A 27,183-nucleotide genomic window follows, 5' to 3' on the forward strand; every position below is an offset into this window, starting at 1 on the left:
ATTTAAGGTGATCCATTTGATAAAACAAGAGTTTAAATTGGTTACTTACCCCACGGTACTGGCTTTCATTGAAAATCTGAGGTGGCAGAGGGTATCCTGTGGCTGGTCGACTGTTTTCAGGTACATTTTCTCTCATCCACTTCCGATTCTCTTCATTGGCTGCAATGTCTTTTTCTTCAAATCCTATTTTGTTAGCTTCTAAAAAACCAAGCACGTCTTGCTGTTTCTTCTTAATCTAGAACCCAAAGGACAAAGAACCTATGTTGAACATACAGATTTTGTTTTTATTTTTCATTTTTTTTTATTATGTTATCATCCATGTCCTTGCAAATGTCAAGGAGTTTTTGTTTTTTGTTTTTTTAATAGCTGAGTAATGTTCATTTATTTATAGAATCACACTTTTATCCATTTATCTAACTGCACACTTGGGCTGCTTTCATAATTTGGCTATTGTATATAATGGTATAATAAACATGGGGTGCATGTATCCTTTTGAATGAGTGTTTTTTTGAATTCGTGTATTTTTGAAGTAAATACTCAGTAGTGCAATTACTGGATCATAAGGTAGTTCTATTTATAAAATTTTGAGGAAACTCCACACTATTTTCTGCAGGGGGTGCACATATTTGCATTCCTACCAATGCTACAAGAGTTTCCTTTCCTCCATATCCTTACCAACACTCGTTTCTTGTTTAGACAATCTGATAGGTATAAAATGATATCTCGATGTGTTTTTAAATTGCATTTTTCAGAGTTTCTGAGTGAGTTGGTTAAAACTGCTTTTAGCTCTGGTCATGATCTCGGGGTCTGGGATCAAGCCCATCTGGCTCCCTGCATAGCAGGGAGTCTGCTTCTCCTTCTCCCTCTACTCCTTCCCCCTACTCATACACTCTTCTCTCTCTTTCTGTGTCACTCTCTCTCTCTCTCTCTCTCTCAAATAAATAAAATATTTTAAAAAATAAAATAAATTGTACTTTTCTGATGATAAGTAATGTGCAGCATTTTCTCGTGTGTCTATTGGCCATCTATATATCTTTTATTTCAATTTTTAATTAATATATAGTTAAATATATATAAATATATTAGTTAATATATAGTGTAATATTGGTTTCAGGAGTAGAATTCATTGATTCATCATTTAACATATAACACCCAGTATTTATTATAACAAGCGCCATCCTTAATACCCATCATTCATTTAGCCCATACCCTACCCACCTCCCTTCACCAACCCTCAGTTTGTTCTCTGTCCTTTAGAGTCTTTTATGGTTTGCTTCCCTCTCTTCTTTCCCCCTTTCCATATATCCATCTATTTTGTTTCCTAAGTTTCAGATATGAGTGAAATCATAATTGTCTTTTTCTGACTGACTTATTTTCTTAACCTTGTACTAGATTTGATTCAGCTGAATCATTGAAAATGGCAGGATCTAATTCCTTTTGATGGCTGAGTAATATTCCATTATATATATATATATACACACACACACACACACCACATCTTCATTATCCATTCATCAGTTAATGGACGCTAGGGCTTTCTCCATATTTCAGCTATTATTGAGAATGCTGATATAAACATCAGGTGCATGTACCCCTTGAAATATGTACTTTTGTATCCTTTGGGTAACCACCTAGTAGTACAATTGCTGGGTCATAGTGTACTTTTATTTTTATTTTTATTTTATTTTTAACTTTTTGAGAAACTTTCATAAAGTTTACAAAATAGCTGCACCAGTTTGCATTCCACCGGGAGTGAAAAGAGGGTCCCCCTTTCGCTGCATCCTTGCTAAAATATGTTGCTTCCTGGACTGTTTATTTTAGTCATTCTGACACGGGTGACATGGTACCTCATTGTGGTTTTGATTTATATTTCTCTGATGATGAGTGATGTTGAGCATCATTTCATGTATCTCTTTGCCATCTGGATGTTTTCATTGGAAAAATGACTATTCATGTCTTCTGCCCATTTTTAAAATAGATGATTTGTTTTTAGGATGTTGAACTTATTAAGTTCTTTATAGGTTTTTGGATACTAAGCCTTTATTAGATATGTCACTTGCACATATCTTCTCCCATTTGGTAAGCTGCTTTTAGTTTTGTTGATTGTCTCCTTCACCATGTAGAAGCTTTTTATTTTGATGAAGTCCCAAGAGTTAATTTTTGCTTTGTTTCCCTTGCCTCCAGTAACATGTCTAGTAAGAAGTTGCTATGGCCAATGTCAAAGAGGTTACTGTTCTCCTCTAGGATTTTGGTGGCTTCCTATCTCTCATTTGGGTCTACCATTTTTTTTCTTTCAATATTCTATTTAAATTTTATTTAGTTCAGGGGTACCTGGGTGGTACAGTTGATTAAGCATCTGACTCTTGGTTTCAGCTCAGGTCATGATCTCAGAGTCATGAGATCAAGCCCTGCATCAGGCTCCACACTCAGCACGGAGTTGGTTTAAGACTCTCTCTCTCTCTCCCTTTGTCCCTCCCCACTGTGCACTCTCTCTCTCACACTCTCTCTCAGCAAAATAAATAAATACTTTTAAAAAATGAATACAAGTTAGTTCACATATAGTGTAGTACTAGTTTCAGGGGCAGAATTTAATGATTGATCAGTTGCATATAACATCCAGCGCTCATTAATTCAAGCACCATACATAATGTCCATTATCCAATTACCCCATCCCCCCACCTATTTCCTCTCCTGCAACCCTCAGTTTGTTCCCCATATTTAAGGGTCTCTTATGCTTTGCCTCCCTATCTTTATTTTCTTTTCTTTTCCTTCCTTCTCCCTATATTTATCCATTTTGTTTCTTAAATTCCACATGAGTGAAATCATATAGTATTTGTCTCTATGACTGACTTATTTCACCTAGCATAATAAACTCTAGTTCCATCCATGCTATTGCAAATGGCAAGATTCCATTCTTTTTGATGGCAGAATAATATTCCATAGTGTGTGTATCACTTCTTTATGCATTGATCAGTTGATGGACATCTCGGAATTTTCCAAGTTCTTGGCTACCACAGATAGTGCTGCTATAAACATTGGGTTGCATGTGCCTCTTTGAATTTTTGTATCCTTTGGATAAGTACATAGTAATGCAATTGATGGGTCATAGGGTAGTTCTATTTTTATTTTATTATTTATTTATTTGTTTATTTTACTTTTTAGGGAACTGTTTCACAGAGTGGCTACCCCAGTTTGCCTTCCCACCAACAGTGTAAGACAGTTCTCCTTTCTCCACATACTTGTCAACATCTGTTGCTTCCTGAGTTGTTAATTTTAGCTATTCTGACTAGTATGAGACAGTATCTCACTGTGGTTTTGATTTGTATTTCTCTGATGATGAGAGAGATCTTAAGCATTTTTTCATGTCTTTTAGCCATTTGTATTTCTTCTTTGGAGAAATATCTGTTTATGTCTTCAGTCCAGTTATTAACTGATTTGTTTTTGTTTATTTTTTTTTTAATTTTTGGGCTGTTGACTTTGTTAAGTTCTTTATAGATACTACCCTCTGATCTAATATACTGTTTGCAAATATCTTCTCCCATTCCATGTCTTTTAGTTTTTTTTGTTGTTGTTTCTTTTCATGTGCAGAAGCTTTTCCATTTTGAATTTATTTTTGTGTCTGGTGTAAGAAAGTGGTACTGTTTCATTCTTCTGCATGTTACTGTCCAGTTTTCCCAACACCATTTGTTGAAGAGACTGCCTTCTTTCCATTGGGTATTCTTTTCTGCTCTGTTGAAGATTAGTTGACCATATAGTTATGGATTCATTTCTTGGTTTTCTACAGTGTTCCATTGGTTTATGTGTCTGTTTTTGTGCTAGTGCCATAATGCCTTGAAGACTACAACTTTGTAATATAGCTTAAAGTTCAGAATAATGGTTCCTCCAGCTTTGCTTTGCTTTGCTTTTCCAGGATTGCTTTGACTATTTGGCATCTTTTGTGGTTCCATACAAATATTAGGATTTTTTTTTTTTAGCTCTGTGAGAAATTCTGTTGGTACTCTGATAGGGATAGCATTAAATGTGCAGGTTGCTTTGGGTAAAGCAAATATTTTAACAATATTATCCCAACCCATGAGCATGGAATATTTTTTTCCATTTCTTTGTGTCTTTCTCAATTTCTTTCATAAGTGTTCTATAGTTTTAAGACTACACATCTTTTATCTATCTGGTTAGGTTTATTCCTAGGTATCTTGTTGTTTTTGACCCAGTTATAAATGGGATCAATTTCTTTTTCTGCTGCTTTGTTATTGGTGTAAGATGGCAACAGAGATCTGTACTTTGATTTTTTTTTAATGTGTAACATTACACAATTCCTGTATCTTTTCTCGAAAGTCTTTGGTAGAACTGTTTGGATTTTCTACAGAGCGTATCATGTCTTCTGCAAAGACTGAAAGTTTGGCTTCATTCTTGCTGATTTGGATGCCTTGTATTTCTTGTCTAATTGCTGAAGCTAAGACTTCTAGTACTATGTTGAATAGTAATGGTGAGAGTAGACATCCCTGTCTTGTTTCTGACCATAGAGGAAAACCTCCCAGTTTTCCCCCATTGGGTATGATATTAGCTGTGGGTCTTTTGCATATGGCCTTTATGATGTTCCATCTATAACGGTTCTTTTGAGGGTTTTTATCAAGAATGGATGTTGTATGTGGCCAAATGGTTTTTCTGCATCTATTGTGATGATCATATATAGTTCTTATCCTTTCTTTTATTAATGTGGCGTATTGCATTGATTGATTTACAAACATTGAACCATCCTTGCAGCCCAGGAATAAATCTGACTTGATTATGATATATGATCAGTAATTCTCTTCATATACAGTTAGATTCCATTTGCTCATATCTTGTTAAGATTTTTTTTTTTTCATTCATGTTCATCAGGGTATTGTTCTGACATTCTCCTTTTTAGTGGGGTCTTTGGGTTTGGAACCAAGGTAATGCTGGCTTCATAGAATGAGTTTGGAAGTTTTCCTCCCATTTCTATTGTTTGGAATATTTTGAGAAGAATAGTTATTAATTCTTTTTTAAATGTCTGGTAGAATTCCTCTGGGAAGCCATCTGACCCTGGACTTTTGTTTGCTGGGAGATTTTTGATTACAGATTTAATTTCTTTGCTGGTTATGGCTCTGTTCTGATTTTCTATTTCTTCCTGCTTCAGTATTGGTAGTTTTCAGGTTTGTAGGACTGTGTCCATTTCTTTCAGGTCGCCCAGTTTGTTGGCATATAATTTTTCATAATATTCTCCTATAATTGTTTGTATTTATGTGTTTTTTTGTTTTAATCTCTCCCTTTCACTCACAATATTATTTATTTTGGTCCTTTCTATTTTGTTTTTGGTAAGTCTGGCTAAGGGTTTATCAATTTTGTTAATTCTTTCAAAGAATCAACTCTTAGTTCAGTTGATCTGTTCTACTGTTTTTTGTTTGTTTCTATATTGTTTATCTCTGCTCTGATCTTTATTACTTCCCTTCTTTTGGCTTTAGGCTTTATTTGCTGTTCCTTTTCTAGATCCTTTTAGTAGGTGTAAGGTTAGGTTTTATCTTTGAAACTTGTTTGCTTCTTGAGGTAGGATTGTAAAGTAATATTCTTCCCTCTTAGTACCACCTTTGCTGTATCCCAACTGATTTGGACTATCATATTTTCATTTTCTTTGCTTCCATTTTTAAAAAATATATATTCTTTAAGTTCCTGGTTAACACATTCATTCTTTAGTAGGATGTTCTTTAATATCAATGTATTTGTGGGTCTTTCCAATTTCTTTCTTTCCCCCCATTTTGGGGTTAACTTCAATTTCCACTGTGTTGTGGTCTTAAAATAAGCATGGTAAGTCCTTACTCTTTTTGTAATGGTTGAGAGCTGATTTATGGACCCATTATATGATTTATTCTGGAGAATGTTCCATGTGCCATTGAAAAGAATGTGTAATTTCCTGTTTTAGGATGAAATTTTTTGAATATATCTGTTAAGTTCATCTGGTCTAAAATCAATGAGGGAGACAAACCATAAGAGACTCTTAACTATAGGAAACAGACATGTTTGCTGGAGAGGAGGTGGGTGGGTGGATGTGGTAACTGGGTGATGAGCACTAAGGAGGGCAATTGATGTAATGAGCACTGGGTGTTATATCCAACTGATGAATGACAAAACTATTTCTAAAAGTAATAATACACTATATGTTAATTAATTGAATTTAAATAAAAAATAAAGTAAAATTATGAAATAAATAAAAAGTAAAAAAAGTTCATCTGGTCTAGTTTGTCATGCGGATCCATTATTTATTAATGATTCTTTGCTTAGTTGATCTATTGATGTAAGTGGGATGTTAAAGTCTCCCTACTATTACTGCATTATTACAAAGAGTATTTTTATGTTTATTATTAATCAATGTATATTTTGTGTGCTCTCAAGTTGGGGACATATTTACAGTTGTTAAATCATCTAGTTGGATAGTCGCCATTATTATGATATAGTTCCCTTCTTCATCTCTAGTTACAGGCTTTGCTTTAAAATCTAGTTTGTCTAGATTTAAGTACGGGTACTTCAGCTTTCTTTTGGCATCCACTAGCATGACTGATCATTCTTCATCCCCTCACTTTCAATTTGCAGGCATCTTTAGGTCTAAAATGAATCTCTTGTGAGCATTATATAGATGGGTCTTTTACACTCTGACCTTTTTTTTTTTAAAGATTTTATTTGTTTATTTGTCAGAGAGAGAGAGAGAGTGAGCAAGCACAGGCAGACAGAGTGACAGAGGGAGAAGCAGGCTCTGTACAGAACAAGGAGCCCGATGTGGGACTCGATCCCAGGACGCTGGGATCATGACCTGAGCTGAAGGCAGCCACTTAACGAATTGAGCCACCCAGGCGTCCCACACTATGACTTTTGATTGGAACATTTAGTCTACTTATATTCTGAGTGATTATTGATATATATGAATTTAGTGTCATTGCATTATCTGTAAAGTTGGTGTTTCTGTTGATGCTCTCTGTTCCTTTCTAGTCTTTGCTGCCTATGGTATTTTTTCACCGTTCATAGAGTCTCCTTCAAAATTTCTTGCAAGGTTGTTTTAGTAGTCATAAACTCCTTTAGTTTTTTGTTTTTTTGGGAAACTATTTTTCCTATTCTGAAGGACAGCCTTGCTGGATAAAGTATTCTTGGTTGCATATTTTTCCCATTCAGCACGCAGAATGTATCATTCCACTCTCTTCTGGCCTGCCAAATTTCTGGGGACAGATATGCTGTTAAATTTATTTGCCTTCCTTGTAGGTTAAGGACTTTTTTCCTTGATGTTTTCAGGGTTCTTTCCTTGTCTGTGTATTTTGTGATTTTGACTACGTTATTTCTTGGTGATGACCATTTTTTATTGAATTTGTTGGGAGTTCTCTATGGTTCTTGGATTTGAGGTCTGTATCCTCTAGACTAAGGAACATTTTAGCTATAATGTGCTAAAACAAACCTTCTGCTCAATTTCTTAGTCGTCTTCTTCTAAGATTCCTATAATATGAATGTCATTATTACACTTTAAGGAGTCACTGAATTCCTTTAGTCTGTATTCCTGATCCAATATCTTTTCTTCTTGTTTTTAGCTTCATTATTTTCCATAATTTTTATCTTCTTTATCACTGATTTGTTCCTTTGCTTCATCTATTCTCATTGTCATTGCATCCATTCTGTTTTGCATCTCAGTTATAGCAGTTCTTTTTGGTTTTTGTTTTTTAATTTCAGCCTGACTAGTCCTTAATTCTTTTATGTCTGTAGAAAGGGATTTTCTAGGTCTTCTATGCTTTTCTCAAGCCCCACTGATTTCCTGATGATTATTGTTTTAAAATCTGATTCAGACTTCTTTTATGTGTATTGATTAAATCCCAGCTGGGACTTTCTCCTGCTCTTTCTTTGGGGCGAATTTTTCATCTTGTCATTTTTTCGGGATCACTGTTTATTCTGTGATTATTGGAAAGCTTGTCGTGTTCTTCCTCTTAAGAGTAATGGTTATACTAAGAAGAGGTAAAAATAAATAAATAAATAAATGATTTTAAAAAGGTAAATCCTGGGTCTGCTGTTTTGGTCTGCTTATTAAAAGAAGCTAGATCCTATTTTCCCTAGAGTTGAAGCTTTGCAGCCCTCTATAATCAGTAGACTTGTGTGTGAGGGGTTTGTGAGCATCTTCTGGGGGAAGAGCCTGCTGTTCTGATTCTCAGGTGGACTTGCCCTATTTAGAGAGGCATCTGTGAGACACACGAGGGTGGGGCTTAGTGTAAGGGACAGCAGCTTCCACTGGGTGGCGCTGTTTTTTACACTGAGGTGGGTCAGTGATGATGGGGGGATGGGAATATGATGTTATCCCACTCTAACTCCTCAGAGTGGGAAAGCAGTGCCCATCACTTTTCAGGAAGCCCTCACAGAAGAGCAAAGAATCACCCCATTTGTGTCCCTGGCTTCATCAGATTCTTGCCTTCTCCCTGCCTACGTCCAATCTATCTGTCTGCCAGGCCACGTGGTACTCCTTCTTTTCATCTCAGGCACACAGGAGGGTTTCAAAACTCCAAATTTTGGAGAACTGCCAGCTACCGACTGGCACTGCTCTGGGGGAGGGCATCGCAGCACTGAGTCTGGTCTCAGTTTGTCCTGGAAATTGGTCACATAACTATGCAGCAGTTTGGAGTTTATGGTAAAGCATAGTCAGAACCCACCACCAAGGTTTGCTGTCCTCAGATGGTCTCTCTGTTCCTTTGTCAGTGAATAGAGCTACATGTTGGTATCTGCTGGATATTTTGCCCATGGAGAGGCTGTGCTACTTCTCCCAAATGGAGGGGAAAGATTTCTCCCCAGGCAGTCAAGGGGATCCTCAGATGATGTTGCCCACTCCTGGATCTCTGCCCTCCTTCCCCAATGGAGCACTGCCAAGCCTCCTTGGGGCCACCCTGGCAATGGCACAAACCTCCAAATTTTCAGACTTTGCACTCTGCAGCTCATAAAAACTTGCAGTAGCCAGCCCCTCTTATTTCCCAATCAATGGTTTTGGGGAAAAGTTCTTCCTGTGTAATCATGCCTTCAATCTTTGTCTCTCTCCTGCCTCCCACCTACACCCCCCCACCCCGCCCCGCCATCTCCTCTCTCTGTGATCAGGGCGCTCTCCCCTTTGCAAAACCTTCAGTTTTTTTCTCTCCCAAATCAACTCTCTTCAGCTCCTAACTTCCATGATATGGTTGGTTACTTTTCTACCTCCAGCTTTGCAGTATTGCTCTCTCTGTCCCCAGATTGAATTTTTGTGTGTTCAAAATGATTTTATACTCATCTAGCTGTGTTCAAAGGACAGTGCAAGTCCAGGGTCCTCCTACTCTTCCATCATCCTCCATCTATATGTCTTCTTTGGAGAAATGTCTGTTCATGTCTTCTGCCCATGTTTGACTTTGATTATTTGTTTTTGGGGGACTATTGAGTTGCATTAGTTTTTTAAAAATATATTTTAGACACTAACCCTTTATCAGATATGCCATTTGTAAATATCTGCCCCCATTTAGTAGGATGTCTTTTAGTTTTCTTGATTGTTTTCTTTACTGCATAGAAGCCTTTTATTTTGATGTGGTCCAAATAGTCTGTTTTTGCCTTTGTTTCCCTTACCTCAGGATATATATCCAGAAAAATGTTGCTATGTCCAAGGTCAAATACAGTAGCCTGTGCTCTCTTTTAGGATTTTTATGGTTTCAGCTCTCACATTTAGGTATTTTTTTTTTTTTTTAGATTTTATTTATCCATTTGACACAGAGAGAGAGAGAGATCACAAGTAGGCAGAGAGGCTGGCAGAGAGAGGGGGAAGCAGGCTCACTGCCTAGCAGAGAGCCCGATGTGGGGCTTGATCCCAGGACCCTGAGATAATGACCTGAGCCGAAGGCAGAGGCTTAACCCACTAAGCCACCCAGGCGTCCCTCACATTTAGGTCTTTAATTCATTTTGAATTTATTATTGTGTGTGGTATAAGAAAGTGGTCCAGTTTCACTATTTTACATGTAGCTGACAAGTTTTCATAACACTGTTGAGGAGACTCTATCCCATGAGATCTTTTTTGCTACTTTGTCAAAAAATAATTCCTGATATAATTGTGGGTTTACTTTTGGATTTTCTATTCTGTTCTACAGATATACATATCTGTTTATATGGTGGTCCCCTACTGTTATGATCACTACACTTTTGTTAACATAACTTGAAGCCCAGAATTGTGATGCCTCCAACTTTGCATTTCTTTTTCAAGATTGCATTGGCTATTCAAGATCTTTTGTGGTTCCATACAAGTTTTGGATAACTTTTTTCTAGCTCTGAGAAAAAGGTTGTTGGCATTTTGATAGGGATTGTATTAAATGTGTAGGTTGCTTTGGGTAGTATAGACATTTTCACAATATTTGGTCTTCTAATCAATGAGCATGGATTGTCTTTCCATTTCCTTGTATTTTCTTCAATTACTTTCACCAATGTTTTATAGTTTTCAGAAAACAGGTTTTTCACCTCTTTGTTTAGATTTATTCCTAGATATTTTATTGTTTTTGGTGCAATTGTAATTGGGATTGATTCCTTAATTTCACTTTCTGCTGTTTTATTATTAGTGTATAGAAATAGAACAGATTTTTGTATGTTGATTTTGTAACTTGTGACTATTGAATTGATTTAGGAAATCTAATATCATTTTGGTGGAGTCTTTAGGGTTTTCTATATATAGTAGGCATCTGAAAAGAGTGAAAGTTTTGCATCTTCCTTGCCAATTTGAATTGGTTTTATTTCTTTTCGTTATCTGTTGTTGCTTGGACTTCCAGTTCTATGTTGAATAAAAGTGGTGAGAGTGGACATCCTTGTCCTGTTCCTGATCTTAGAGGAAGAGTTCTGAGTTTTTCATCATTGAGTATGATGTTCACCGAGGAATTTTCATATACGGACTTTAGTATGTTGAGGTATGTTCCCTCTAAACCTAGTGTGTTAAGGGCTTTTATCATGAATGCATGTTTTACTTTGACAAATGCTTTTTATGTATCTATTAAAATGATCATATGGATTTCATATTTTCTTTTATTAATGTGTTTTATCACATTGATTGATTTGCGAATATTGTACCACCATTGCATCCTAGGAAAAAATACCCAATTGATTGTGGTGAATAATTTTTTAAATGTGTTGTTGGAATCTGTTAGTATTTCACTCATGTTTTTTGCATCTATGTTCATCAGAGATATTGCCCTATAGTTTTCTTCCTTCCTTCCTTCCTTCCTTCTTTTCTTTCTTTCTCTTCTTTTCTTTCTTTTGGTGTCTTTATCTGGTTTTGATATTAGGGTAATTTTGGCCTCGTAGAAGGCATTTGAAAGTTTTCCTTCCTCTTCTGTTTTTTTTTTTTTTTTTAAATACTTTGAGAAGAATAGGCACTAACTTTTTAAATATTTGGTAGAATTTGCCTGTTAATCCATCTCGTCCTGGATTTTTGTTTGTCAGGAGTTATTTGATTACTAATTAAATTTCCTTGCTAATAATGAGTCTGTTCAAATTTTCTATTTCTTTCTGCTTCAGTTTTGGTAGTTTATATGTTTCTATGAATTTATCCATTTCTTCTAGTTTGTGCAGTTAGTTGACTTTTTTAAAATAGTATTCTCTTAAATTTGTTTGTATTTATGTGGTTTGGATTGTTTTTTCTCCTCTCTCAACTGTGGTTTTGTTTATTTGAGTCCTTTTTCCTTTTTTCTTGATTAGTCTGGCCAGAGGTTTATCAATTTTGTTGTTTCTTTGAAAAAAAAAAAACCTTCTGATTTTGTTGATTTTTTCCATTGTTTTATTTTTCATTTTATTTTCTATATCATTTATTTCTGTTCTAATATTTATTATTTCCTCCCATCTGCTGGTTTTAATTTTTTTTTAAAGATTTTATTTATTTATTTTTACAAGAGAGAGAGAGCATGCACAAGTTGGGGGAGGGGCAAAAGGAGAAGTAGAATCGTCATTGAGTAGGAGCTTGATGCAGTATTTGATCCCAGGACATGAGCTGAAGGCAGACACTTAACTGACTAAGCCACCAAGGCATTCTGGTTTTAGGTTTCATTTTTTCTCCTTTTTCTAGCTCCTTTGGGTGTAAGGTTAGGTTGTTTGAGATTTTTCTTGCTCCTTGAAGTAAACTTTTATTGGTATGAATCTTTGCTGCATCACAATGGTTTGGATTATTATGTTTATGTTTATTTTCATTTTCATTTGTTTCCACATAATTTTTTTAAGATATTATTTATTTATTTGACACAGAGAGAGAGATCACAAGTAGACAGAGAGGCAGGCAGAGAGAGGGGAAAGCAGACTCCCCACTGAGCAGAGAGCCTGACACAGGGCTCAATCCCAGGACCCTGAGATCATGACCTGAGCCAAAAGCAGAGGCTTAACCCACTGAGTCACCCAGATGCCCCTAATTTTGTTTAATTCTTCTTTAATTTCTGGGTTGACACATTCATTGTTTAAAAGCATTTTACTTAACCTCCATGAATTTTTGGTCTTTTCAGATTTTTCCTTGTGATTGATTTCTAGTTTCTTAATTTTGTGGCCGGAAAAGGCACATGGTATCATTTCAATCTTTTTTTTTTAATTTTTTGAGACCTGATTTATGGCTAATCTATAGTCTATTATTATCTGTATTCTAGAGAATGTTCCATGTGCATTTGAATAGAATGTGTATTCTGCTCTTTTAGAATGCAATGTTCTGAATATATCTGTTAAATCCATCTAGTCCAGTGTGTCATACAAAGCCACTGTTTCCTTGTTGATTTTCTGTTTGGTTGATTTACCCATTTATGTAAATGGGGTGTTAAATTCCCCTACTATATTGTATCACTTCGATTATCTTCTTTCTGTTTGTTATTCACTGTTTTATGTATTTGGGTGCTTCTATATTGGGTGCATACATATTTATAATTGTTACATCTTCTTGTTGAATTATCCCCTTTATAGTATCTTTCTTTGTCTCTTGTTAGTCTTTGTTTTAAAGTCTGTTTGCCCTGGCTTTCTTTTGACATCCATTTGAACTATAGATGTTTCTCCATCATCTCACTTTCAATCTGCAAGTGTCTTTAGGTCTGAAACGAGTCTATTATAGGCAGCATATAGGTGGATCTTGTTTTGTTTTTGATTTTTTTTTTAATTCTCTCATCCTATGTCTTTTGATTGGAGTGTTTATCCCACTTACATTCAAAGTAATCATTGATAGATATGTATTTATTACCATTTTGTTACTTGTTTTGTGGTTGTTTCTATCATTTTCTCTTATCCTTTCTTCTCTTGGTCTCTTTCATTGTTTGATGGTTTTCTTTGGTAATATAATTTGATTCCTTTCTCTTTATACTCTCTGTTCTAATAAGCATCCTAAAACAAACAGAAATGAATCTTTCCTTGACCATGTTACAAGTCAGAGTTACTCTACATTCAATTTTCATTGTTTAGAACATAAATTGGATAAGAATTTATGAGCTAAACATGCCTGTATATGAGGTTTGGAATATACATGTACCACTCATGAGCCACTAACATGTGCTGTTAAGGTTATTTTTCATGTGTTTGTGCTACTTCTTTCATAGAAGATTTGAAACCCTATATTCCCACCCTGTGACAATGGAACAAGTATGGTCATGTTTCAATCATATTTTCTGTCCTCAAACTCTTTCTTGTTTTTTTTTTCTTTTCCAACACTGATCAAGCATAAAACTGATGAAGCCAATAAGAAAAAAACAAACAAACAAACAGCATTTGTACCTGATGCTTTAACAATATTTGGGGGGGGGAGCTATAAATTAATCCATTAAAAAACAAACTTTAGCGGCACCTGGGTGGTTCATTCATTAAGTGTCTGCCTTTAGCTCAGGTCCTGATCCCAGGGTCATGGGATTGAGCCCCACCTCAGGCTCCCAGCTCAGCAAGAAGCCTGCTTCTCCCTTTCCAACTTCCCCTGCTTATGTTCCCTCCCTGTTCTGTCTCTCTCTGTCAGATAAATAAATAAAATATTAAAAAAATACAAAGTCTACATTTGATTTCTGTGTTAGCTCTTTAGATTACCAGATAGAGATAATACACTTATTTTGTCTCCTAATCATCCTAGGAGAGAGAGCTTTAAGATAGTAAAATTAATATTTTTAGTTAGGTTTTTTCACCACTGATTTTTTTTAAACTTTAATTCACACATCTATGGTAATTTGCCCAAACTTAAAACTATTACTTAACATTTCTGAGCTGCAGGGCTCAATCAATAAATTTCTCAATGGAGTCACACTGAAAAGTTACATGGAGCAGAGGCATCAGAAATACAAAATCAATAGGAGCAGTTATCCCAAAAGATATAATAATGCAAAACAAAAAGAAAAACAACAAAGCTCTATGGTCAAAACCCCTCTGAATTTGTACCCCACATATACATACATGCATACATACATATATGTGCATACATACACAAAGGCTGTATTTTGTCCTTTTAACTTGCTTGTGATTGTGAGTAAACAATTTTCTCTCTCATCACATAACCTCAGGAAAAATAATTCTCTTCTTTAAAGATGCATTACAATCCAAAAAAATTTACAAGATACTTTTGATAACAAGAATCCTATTTCCTTATTAGCTAATAAGGTCAAATTTTTACTCTTAAGTATAACGTATAGACTTTTATGAATTTTGAGGAAAAATCAATGTAAAAATCAGTAAATAATCAGGAGTATCTAGTAGACTAATGCATTAATGGAAAATTCAATTAAATCAGTGGTTTTAAATCTATTGAAAACAACAGGTGTTCAGTTAATGTGAAGTGTGTCAAGTAATTTGTCAATTATGTGCATATTTACAAATAAGTTTTATATAAAAATGATACATAAATATGGTATTTTCAGGAACTTATCACATTAAAACATATAATTTTTTAAAGATTTATTTACTTTATTTTAAAAAGAAAGAGTGTGTGCAAGTGAGAGCATGAGTGCTGGGAGGGTTATAGGAAGAGAGAGAGAATCTCAAGTAGACTCTCCACTGAGCACAAAGCCAAACATGGAACTCAATCCCAGGACCCTGAGATCATGACCTGAGCTGAAATCAAGAGTCGGACACTTAACCAATGGAGCCAACCAGGCACCCCAACAGATATTTTTAGATAAACAAAGAGTTAATGTTATAGGTCACATGCTAAGCACTACACATGGCACTGAGCAAATGTCATTTTTTCTGTCTGTGTGAAACACAAAAGGCACAGAACATGTAAGATTAATCTTTGAAGTCTTCCCTCCTTATTGAATGCTATGCTAAAAACAATGTATACTGTGCTGAGTTAAGATGGTGGTTAGGCCTAGTATCACTGGGCATTATAGCATATATTAATCGATATCCTTGTCTTTCAAACATCAGCTGCAGACCCAAAATATTTTTCCCATCCACTGGAACTACCTGACAATAACTATACATGCTTCCCAAGTGTTTACATCTCTATAAGGTTGAACAGGATGGGCCATAATAACACTAGGTAGGTTTTGCCTTGTCAAATGTTCAGCTTTGAATCATCAGGATAGGTACATTTCCCCCCTAATTTAATCATATCTGTGAGTTTAAATTTATATATAAAATTTATTTCTAACTTCATTAAGTCCTCTAAAATATCTAAAGAAAGATAGCAGATTCCATTCCAAGATTACAATCTAATGGAAAATATTATACAACATGATACTTCAATATGAAGCTAAGACAATCAAACATACAGTGTGGTGAGAGGTGCCAAGTGAATGACAAAGCCAATGAGTGCAAGGACCTCAGAAAAGAGAGCAAGTGCCTACAGCTATTATTGATGTCACTTAGACTAACCTTAATAATATGCTACATCTGTGTCTACTGCATGAAATCTGTAATTTTAGTGAAAAGATACTGTACTTAATAAAGTTTAATAAACTGGCCTGCAGTGAAAACTAAGCACACAAATGTTATAGCATATTGGACTAGAACAATAAACTTGGAAAGTTTCTAAATGGATACTTCACAATTTCTATGACTAAACGTTTATCCATAATTAAACTCTACAAATGAATAAACCATTGTGTGGATGTGTATTTTGTCTTTTTTAAAGAGGTTAAAATTTGTGATCCAGTCAACTTTTGCAAAGCAGAATGCAGATATATATATTTAATCCAATTGGTTCTGCTAATTTTAAATGCTTCCTTAAGAAGGATCACTCCTCTTTGTAGGAAAATAATAAGCCTCTATTTGCCTAGCCTGTACCTAAAGATTTAACAGTGAAGTGAAGGAGGAGTAAATAACATTTAAATATGCCGACCTACTTACAAAAAAAATCCAAAAGGAGAATCAAATCTGAATTACCACTTAGTTTGTTTGACACTGGACAAGTGCCATGTTACCACTGTTAACACTGAGAGAGGAGGAAGAAGGCTCCCTGTGGAGTAGAGAGCCCGATGGGGGTGCTCAATCCCAGGACTCTGGGATCATGACCTGAGCTGAAGGCAGTGGCTTTAACCCACCGAGGCCCTAGTTTTACTTTTACCACCTCATGTCTACACAGATACTAAGGCCCAAGTAGTTTATCTGAGGGTTTGAAGGGGTGGGGTGTGGGAGGTTGGGGGAGCCTGGTGGTGGGTATTATGGGGGGCACATATTGCATGGAGCACTGTGTGTGGTGCATAAACAATGAATTCTGTTACACTGAAAAGAAATTAAATTTAAAAAAAAAATAGACCCTAGTGTGAGAAGAAGAAAGAGTAGATATTTAAGGTATTTTCTCAGAAATAGCTATTTCTTAAGATAGTCACAGTAAGGAAAGTACAGTCACATTTATTTTCTAGGTTAAAAAGGCTTTTCTTGACTAAATTAAATAGTCAGTTCTGAAGAACCTCATTAACCCAGGTGTTTATTATTTAGCACTTTTTTTCTGTATGTATTGTTTCCCCAGAATCAGAAGGATTGAAGCTCATAAGCTTCACAAGATTTAGAGTATGTGGGCTCACAGAAACTATGGTTTCATCTACCATAGAGGGACATTTTGAGGTATTAGAAGGTGACCAGTAAATATTCCCAAATTCACAGTAATTTCAAATTGTGGTTGCATTCAAACAAGATTGGGAGACAGATATTTTCTTTATTATTTACACCAATCAATCACAACTATGATTCATAGAAAGCCAATTAAGTGACAGTTGGCAAGGTAAGTGTTTTATAAATGCTATTTCATTTAATATTTATAATAGCTCTATAAGGTATATATTATTACCTCCACTTTACAGATCAGAATAGTGAAGCTAAAAAAGGTTAAGTAAATTTACCCGAAGTTACAAAGTTAGTGAGTGGCAGGGCTGACATTTAAACCTAGTTATCTATATCTCCAAAGCTTAAGTTCATTCAATGATAATTCCCTACCCAGCTTCATGACTATCTTAAATATGTAAGATTGGCAATCTCTTACAAAGAGCAATAACACCTTTTGATGTGTTCTTACTATATAATTTCATACTATATTCTACTTACCAGACTATAATTTTGGTTCCATTATCATCCAAATGTACATACAATTTAATCAATCTCACATCATTATGAAAAAAAGTGACTAGACTACTCAACTCCAACTCTAGGATCCTTTGCTGCTAGAAAAGGATTAGTGCTGGACTCCTGCCTTGGTAATATTAAGGGCTACCATTCAATCAATAAGGGTAGCTACACTTGTGCCAAGCATAGCATAATGTATAGAGAAGTTGAACCAATAAGTTGTACACCTGAAAATAATGTAACATTGTATGTGAGCTACAATCAAATTAAAATATTATAAAAATAATATAGTTTCTAAGTAAACACCGAGCCTCCAGGCCCTTGTTCTTACCCTGATATAAGTAAAAATAAAATAAAATAGATATTACTTATAGACTCAAGGAATTTATAAATTATAATTATAGGATTATAAATTCCATACTAGCAGATAATTTAAGCAATGGAATCTAGGCCCTTAATCAAAGTCTGGCCTCTTTCTGCTGCATGATAGTGGGTGGATTAGGGCTGGGGTAATTAGGAGAAACAATAGAACACAGACTCCAAGTTAGGGTATGCTAATAATGTGCTGCACAATTTTATATGTACCAGGTCCCTGTCTGCATTGCACAAAATGTAATCTAACTCTAAAGTTCAATTTAGTAATTATTATTTATTAAGGATTTTTTTATGGACCAGGCATTATCTAAGTCCTTTATGTGCTTATCTTTTTTCTGCCACGTACTTATCTTTAGTTTCCATAACGGCTGGAGGCAGCTAAGGCAGCTACTATTATTTTCATTCCAGACTCATAGATGAAGAAACTAATGCTCAAATGAATAAGAAACTTCCTTCAAAGCACACACCTGCTCAACATCTGTCAGAGTGAAAACACCACTTAAACACTAAGTATAATGAATAATGCACCACCATGCATCACCATGGTGCACCACCATGTGTGTTATCTCATACTAAATTGTACTGTCAACTTAATGATGGCTCTTTGAGTGCAAATATGGGTCAATTCTTTTGTATCATTCTTAACTCCAAACCTTGGCCTAAAGTAAGAGTGAGAAAACCCATTGGTTGTTTCAAAGGTTTTATACACAGGGTGGATTTTTCTACATAACCCCTTTAGTCTTTTCCTATTCTGAAGTTCTATGATAATGAAACAAACATACCACAAGTAATAAAAGCTTCTGGCACTTTAAAACTTGGTAAGAAAAAGTTACAGTGAAGAAGCAGTCATTCGTATGAATCTCCCTGTTTTTATATATTAAAAAAATTCTCCATTTAAAACTGTCATATATTTGGACAAATAAAGTGTGAAGTTAAGAACATTTCTAAGTTCTTCCACATAAGTGTTAGTCACTTGTGGCCATAGGTAGCTACAGGAAATTAACGCAAATGGAGAAATAGGGCAACAAGTATTTTTGGCTGTTCCAGCTGCTTTGGGAATGCCCTTAAAGCAAAAACTGTCCTTGAAGCAAATCATGGTGTTATAATCAAATATCAAAGCTAAATATTTGTGACAAGTGCTAGTTTAACATATGTGTGGATCTTATGTTCCAGCAAAATTCAGGCTAAGTTGGCACTAAGAATTTAAAAATAAACAAATTAATTTATTCCAGCTTTCACCTCCCTGATCTAAACACTTAAATCATTATCAATTCAGGGACACCTGGGTGGCTCAGTTGGTTAAAGCGGCTGCCTCTGGCTCAGGTCATGATTCCAGGGTCCTAGTATCAAGTCTTGCATTGGACTCCTTGCTCAGTATGGAGCTTGCTTCTCCCTCTGCCTGCTCTGCATGTTCTGCCTGCAGCTCTCCATGCTTTGCTCTTTCTCTCGCAAATAAATAAAATCTTTAAAAGAATCATTATCAACTCAGTACAAGAGTTTCTATACAGATTTCAATCCTCTTTAGAACTTTCTTAGAATAGAATAAAGGAAATTTGGTATATTAAAAGGTATAAAATGCTGGTGATTTTAGAGTTAGCAAGGATATTCTCCAACTCAGTATCTCTGTAAGAAACAAATTATGGCAGTATAGAAACTTAATTACACAAACTGAGACTTCTTCCTAATGCTGCGCTTTCTGCAAATGCTACAGGTTTCTAATTCTGGTCAGACAGATTCTCGAGGCAGCCTTCCCATATAAGGATAACCAAAAACACAGGAATCCTCCAACAGGCTAATGTAAGGTCACAGGGCAGGCATATGAAAACCAAATATGGTAGCTAAATTCTCCAGCTCACAACAGATACTTTAAAAAAGGGAGGGGGGTGCTGTAACCACCAACTCCAAACTATCAGTTCTTGGATCATAAGAAAAGTAAGCAATTGATCTGTTCTTATTAGTGTTAACCAGATGACAAATACGAGCCAATCTACCATGCATTATATCAGCTATTCCCTTTTCTTCTTTTCCTTTTCAATTCTAGGAAAGGCTACCTGCTGCTAACATGGAGCAGTCAACAACAGGGTATGGCATCTGAAGAAATAAATTAGTCAAATCTGCCCCTGTACAGAAGAAAATATAAATTTCTGAAGTATCTCATGTGAATAGTTTCTGCCCCATTGTAGGGAAGACAGTGTCTTACTCTATGATTATGAAAAATATCTGTGTAAGTAACATCCTTTAGTATTAAGTATATGACCTGAGGGGATCCTTTTCCTCACCTGAAATCCAGGATAGAACAACATCCTGAGACCTGGTCCATGACCATAAAGAGAAGATAATTTCTCCTACTTATCACTACCAAAACCCCCACATTAAGAACAGTTAAGTTACTGTCTTTCTTTCCTGTGGTCATAGAATTTCAATTAGCATTATCATATGCTTCTGAAATTTTGAAGCCTGGTTAATTCATTCAAAGTCAAATAAAATTAGAAGGATTTTGAGAGTGTGCGTCAAGAGTCGTGGAAATATTCAAGTTTCTTGATGCAGTAATTTCACTTCTAGATTTCTGGTTTAAGTAAATAATCCAAAAGAGGCTAGAAATTGTGCCTAAAGATGTTATACAATGTTTTGTTGTGTTTTTATTGTTGTCATTTATTTGTTTGACCTTTTAGCAGTGGAATATTGAAAGTTGTCTGCATCAAAATAATTGGACTTAGTTAAATAAACCATGGTATGGTCATTCAAAAGATTGTTGACTCCAATTGAAACTGACAACTGTATGATTACGTAGCAACAAGGAAAAACTTTATGGTAAAAATAATGGAAAAGGAAGTCTAGAGAATCATGTATTTGCTATGAATCCAATTTATGAAAAGGAAAACTTTTTTGAAGATTGGACAGGAATTCAAACACAATTATTATGAGTGGTTATATAGATAGTAGGAATGTTATCTCTTAGCACCTTGCTCAGGAGACTGACTGAGTAGTGCCGGGATCATGAGACTATGGGGATTCCCCCATTGACATTTTTCAAGAGAGAGAGAGAGAGCTTGCATATGCAATGGGGGAGGAGAGGAAGAGGGAGAGAGAAAGAGAGAATCTTAAGCAGGCTCTACTCCCAGCATGGAGCCAAGATGGAACTTGATCTCACAATCCTGAGATCATGACCTAAGTGAAAACCCAATGTCAGATGTTTAATTGAAGAGCTACCCAGTGCTTACTCATCAAACTTCTTTAGTGGTGTTATATTGTTTTACACAATTTTTAATAATATTTCAAAAATCAATTTATGTATATTGGGTTCTTAATAGAAGCAGCATAGTATAGTGAAAAGATTATGGAACCTGTGGCAAACATATTATCATGGGGCCCCCCCACATGACCCTCACCTCCTGGTATTCATGCCCTTGTATAATACCTTCCCCTGGAGTGTGGAAATAACCTGTTATTTGTTTCCAATTAATAGAACATGGCAAAGGTGACGGGATGCATCTCTAGTGATGAAGTTGTAAAACTATCTTTCTAGCTGATCCACATTAGATTTTCTCTCTCCTTTATTGGAAATGAAAAAAAAAAAAAAAAAACTGCCATGAGTGTAACAGCCTCAAGGAAATGAAATCTGCTAATAACCACATGAGCTTGAAAATGGATTCTTTGATAGTGGATCCTCTCAATGGCAAGCCAGTCCTGGTTGGCACCTTGCTTACAGCCTTGTAGAGAACCCAGCTAATGTATACCAGATTTCCTGACCCACAAACACTGTGATATAATAAATGTCTATTGTTTTAAACCACTAAATTCATAGTAATTTGTTACACAGCATTGAAAATTCATACAGAACACGACTGACATGGGTTTGAATCTATATCCTCCACTTATTATCTCTGTGATGAGCAAATTAATTAACCATGCTGAGTCTCAAGTTCCTCATTTATTAGTTGAGAATAATAGCACTCACCTCCCAAAATGATTACAGACAAAATTTTAGGTAAGAGAAGCAATGTACCTCTTACACTGCCTCCCACAAAGCAGGCTAAATTGTAAATTATATGCTCTTTCATGGCTGGAACAATATCTATCTTGCTGATGATTTATCCAGTGCCCATTATCATATCTTAACTATTACAGTTGTTTAAAAAAAAAAAAAAGCAGGTGTTCCTTTTTAAAAGATTTTATTCATTCATTTATTTATTTGAAAGAGAGAGAAAGAGTACACAGAAGTGATGGGAGGAGTGGAGAGAAGAAGAAGCAAACTCCCCACTGAGTAGGAAGCCTGATGCAGGGCTCTATCCCAGGACCCCAGGATCGTGACCTGAGGCAAAGGCAGATGCTTAATGTACTGAGCCACCCAGGCACCTCTGTTTAATACTTTTTGTAATTTAAAAATTTTCTGTTTTTAAGGTGATATCTACAAACCTTGAAATTAAAAATGTTAAATGTATATAGGAGGCTTAACTGACTGATCCATCAGGTTCCCCATATAGCAGGTCTTCTATAAATAAGCTCAATTATTTTCTATAGCTTATTATTCTATAGCTTGTTATTCTTATTATTTCTATAGCTTATTATTCTATAATAAGCTCTCCAGGAATGGTAGCTACTATTTTAAATATGCATAAAGAACCCCTGTTCTCAAGTTATTAAAAACAATGAATTACACCATAGTGCATCAATCATAATACAGGACAGTCTTTCCAGAACAGTATGATAGTGAAGGTAGGCATATGAAGGGCCAGACACTGGAATCAAACTTAAAAATATTGTATCTGCACAATTCAATGTAACTTTTTGATAAGCAGCTATCAGTATCAATGGAAATTGCACATAAGGATGATAAAGTGGTGTGTAAAGCAAGCAGTGCAGTCCCTAGGTAGTCACAATAGGGCAAGTGGTTTGTAAAGTGCTGGACTGATGCCAGAACATTAACATAGTCTAATGACTTCTCTCTCTCTAAATTTCTGGGGCTCTGAGAAACAAGATGGGCTGTCAAGCACACCAACCAAATGTTTGAGGGACCACTCAGAGACTGTAAAATTCCTCTTAAGAAACCTTAAAAAGATGAAATTCTTTACCATGTTACAGTAAGATTCTGAAGGTGTTGTGCTTAGAAATTGTTGACCAAAGTAAGAAATTGTATCCTGATAATATTCTATAGAAAAGCACTTCTAATGTAAGAGAATCTAATAGAAAGTTGGCTGGCAGTTAGGTATTGTCAAGCAATACATTTCTTGAGACCTAGAGTCAATTTCCATTAAAAACATCCTGCCAAGGGGGCGCCTGGGTGACTTAGCATGTTAAGCCTCCAACTCTTGATTTCAGCTAAGGTCATGATCTCAGGGTCATGGGATAGAGCCCTACATTGGGCTTTGTGCTCAACGTGGAGTCTGCTTGTCCCTCTCTTCTCTCTCTCTCAAATAAATACATATATAAGATCTTTTAAGGATATATTTAAAAATATATATATATGGCCAGAAGTATGTTGGCTGGCTCAGTTGGTAGAGCATGTGACTCCTGAACTTAGGGTCATGAGTTCAAGCCCCACATTGAGCATAGAGCTTACTTAAAAAAAAAAAAAATCCTGTCAAATCATAAAACTGGTCTTTTTCTTAGATTGGTTGCTTTATCTGGCATCTATTAAACTGCTCCAAATGCAAAATAATTACTTCTCCCAACTGAGATATATCTGAAGCAGTAGAAAAAAAAATTCTAAAGTTAACAAACTCTATACTCACAACACTTAGCTAGTGTTCACCATAAAAATCCACTAACATTTGTTACTGTTAAAAGGGTAAGACCAGGGCACCTGGGTGGCTCAGTTGGTTGAGCGACTGTCTTTGGCTCAGGTCATGATCCCGGACTTCCAGGATTGAGTCCCGCATCGGGGTCCCAGCTCCTTGAGGAGTCTGCTTCTCCCTCTGACCTTCTCCTCTCTCATGCTCTCTCTCACTCATTCTCTCTCAAGTAAATAAATAAAATCTTTAAAAAAAAAGGGGTAAGACCAAAAATACAGTGAAACAATGAGTAATGAAGTCATTGACTTAATCTCTCAAAGTCCTCCAAATTATTCTCGAAAGACCAGTAATACTCTCAAATAAAAAGACACATGCACATTCTCAGAATGCAATTCCTAATAATTCTTGGTTGAAAGAAAATGATATCTCTACTTCCCTTTATTTTTTCAAAGGGAAAAGAAACTGTTTTTACATATGTCATATTATATTTTTAACCCAGTAAAACATATTATTGCTATAACCAAATTCTGTCTCAGTACAATAAAAAATATTTTAAGGCAATGGTTTTCTCAATTAAGAGTGGTATTGTGGTGGCAACAGAAAGAAGGGGAATAAAACGTAATGATTTGGGAAGGTTTGACCTATTACTAATGACATTAGTCAAATAGGGAGAGAATCTCAATTGCCCACCATGAAGCAAAACATCAAATGCAGGAAAAGACCATAATCCTTTTGAATGTTGATCAAATTCATGGGCATGGCACAAAAGGTACCAATTCAACTTATTCAAATTCAATTTATTTACATTTAAAAATTACCATTCTATCAAACACATAACAGGAGATATCAAATTTTTGTACACATTACCTAACTGGGTAACTTTCACAAATAATTCTGCCAAATTTTTAGATCTTAGGGTCAGCTTTCCAAATAATAAAAGCTTTGTCTAACTAAATAGCATGGTTTATTAATGTAATATAATGTAAAAAATAAGCATTTTTGTTTGTTTCTTTGTTTTATACACTAAAAACAAACAGCCACTCAATTAAAAGAAAGCCCTCAGTCTCTTCAAGGTAAAGAATTTCAAGTGGCCTTACACAAACATATGATGATTTCAACTTTTTTCTTTGTTTTTTAAAGGAACTTTTAAGAATCTTTACAAAGAAGTGCATATTACTAAATGTTGTTTAATAATTCAAAAGTTGTTTATATGACTATTTATTTAAGGTGTGTGGGCTCAGTTGGTAGATGAATCTTTGTCCAATTACTTTCACACACATATAAAAAGCATGTCCCTGATCACGCTTTCTAGAATTTCCTGGGAAAACAACTGCTAAGTATATCCAGCTGATGGTGGGTCCATAGCATAATCTTGACACCTATAATGCTGCCTATGACTTCAGGAAGCAAACACGAAAAAAGTAAATACGACATTTTCAGACCACCGACTTATCTGTAGTGCTAATATTGTCCCCTATTATTGGTGAAGTGATAACATTATAAGTGAAATTAAATACTTTCTTTTCAAAGGACCATGGCAACATAGAGAATTCTGGACAAAAATAATCTATTTTCCATAGGAAAAATAATTAGCCTAAAAGAAAAAAGAAAGAAAAATAACTAGTCTGAAGATTTAGCTGACCAGTGGGGCCCATGTGAACATTCCAGAGAACACTATGAATGTATCCCCAGACTAAAGCCAATATAAATCATGTTCCAAACTATTCAGCTGAGAATAACTATGTGTTACCTAATTAGTTAAATAAGACTGGGATCAAATGGTCCAAGCAGTTAACCAACTAGCAAACTAAAGTTGCTAAACAAAAGAGGTCTGGATTATGCCATTCTGTGGGCTCATCAGTGAGTTTCAATGCAGTTTAATAGTCACCATTGTTATTTGGACTATGACCATCAAGAAGAAGAGCATGAACATCAATAAGAACTACTGTCAAGGGGGAGAGAAGATGGGAAAGTAGGCGGAGGCACCATTTCAACCTGTACCCTAAAGTGAGCTGATTACCTACCAAAGAGCTCCGATCACCCATGAAATCAGCCTGAGATCGGAATTATACAGGTCTGGATCTCTACAGGGGCAGAAGATGCCAGTGGGCAGGTAAAGCGGAGTGGGAACAGGGGACTGATATCGGAAGATAAACAAAAGGGGTAGGAAACCACCAGAGGTGACCAATTAGAGTAATACCCCTAATATGAGAGTGCCCTGCATCTGGGGACCAGCATTAACTTGGAGACTGGTTGAAAGCACTCAAAAAGAGCAAAGGATCGTGGGGGTGAGGGAATTGTGGGAATCGGGGTGGCTAGGGAAACGGGCTTAAGTCCCCAGACCCAGGACAGCCTCCCCTAGCGCTGAGCCAGAGAGAGTGCTGTGGAGAAACCAGGTCTTGGTCCCTGAGCTGCCAGCGCACCGAAGAATGCATGGGGTCCAGCTCCTATGAGGGGCTGGGAGCCTCGCCAGATGGCAGAACGCTGAGCCGGGCTACAGAGCCTGAGACACGTGTGCCCCTCACTCTCCCCTGAGAGCGGTGCGTGAAGGCACAGCCTGGTGCTCTTGGACACGCGCCCTGCTCTCAGAGCCTGAGACACACGCGTGACCCACACCCTGCCTTGAGAGAGGTGCGTGCAAGCCCGGCACTCTTAGACCCAGAAAGACCAGGCCAGCCCGGGCCAGCAGGAAAATCTGTGTGTGATCACTACTTGGAACCTCTCTGGTGGTCTGGAGTTTCCCAGACAGCTACCGCTGCCGTGGTTTGGGGTACAAGCAGAAGATCCTGTGTCCCAAGGGACCATGACTCGGAATCTGCTCTGCCAGTGGCCAAGGGGGAATTTTAATGGGCTCTGCAGCACCCGCAGGGGACCATACTGAGGCTTCTTTCTGAGAGGGAGGTCAGGGTGCATTTTGCTTTCTTCTAAACCTACAAAAACCATCAAAAGTGGTCAAGGCGAGAGAGAGAGAAAAAAAGTGAACAAACATAAAAACCTGAGAGAACAAAAGCCTGAAATAAACGGTTTCCTCAGAGCCCACCCCTTGAGGGAAGCAGGAGAACTTAAGTCAGGGAACATTATTGACTGAAAACCCAGGAGGCAGGCCCCTCCCCGAGAAAACCAAACAGGAAAGAAAAAAAAAAAAAAACTACAAGAGATCAACCACCACTACTTCATAGGACAACTTTTATTTTTAACTCGTTCCCACTATTCTGGTTCATTTTTTTTATATAGATAATTTTTTAACCTATTTACCATCACAGGGAGATGTCCAGTACATCAAATTCCATAATAACCTTCTAACCTGAACTTTTGGATACATACAACTGTGTTTTTCTTTTGCATTTTGATTTTTTAATTTTTTTGTAAATTTTAGTTTAGTTTAGTCCAGTTTATTTTTTTATTTTTATTTTCTAATATTCATATAGAGTTAAACTTCAAGGTAATCCCCTTTCTCCAGTCAATGTTACCCCTATAGGTAAACCAATTTTTAATCCCCCGTTATCTTAGGAAAGTTGAGTCCTTTAACAAAGGTATCAAGATACATCCAGGA

General features: G+C 36.1%; 1 protein-coding gene across 2 annotated transcripts in view; it reads right to left on the minus strand.

Moving 5' to 3' along the window:
• SH3BGRL (SH3 domain binding glutamate rich protein like) overlaps positions 1 to 27,183 on the minus strand; it is a 102,611-nt gene that overhangs the window by 12,531 nt on the left and 62,897 nt on the right. For both annotated transcript variants that reach the window (XM_059386320.1, XM_059386321.1), the window contains exon 2: positions 50 to 235. In XM_059386320.1, the coding sequence (XP_059242303.1) occupies positions 50 to 235 (186 nt within the window). The remainder of the gene's footprint in view (positions 1 to 49; positions 236 to 27,183) is intronic.

The sequence above is a fragment of the Mustela nigripes genome, chromosome X (genome assembly GCF_022355385.1).
Source record: "Mustela nigripes isolate SB6536 chromosome X, MUSNIG.SB6536, whole genome shotgun sequence".
NCBI classification, from domain to species: Eukaryota; Metazoa; Chordata; class Mammalia; order Carnivora; family Mustelidae; genus Mustela; species Mustela nigripes.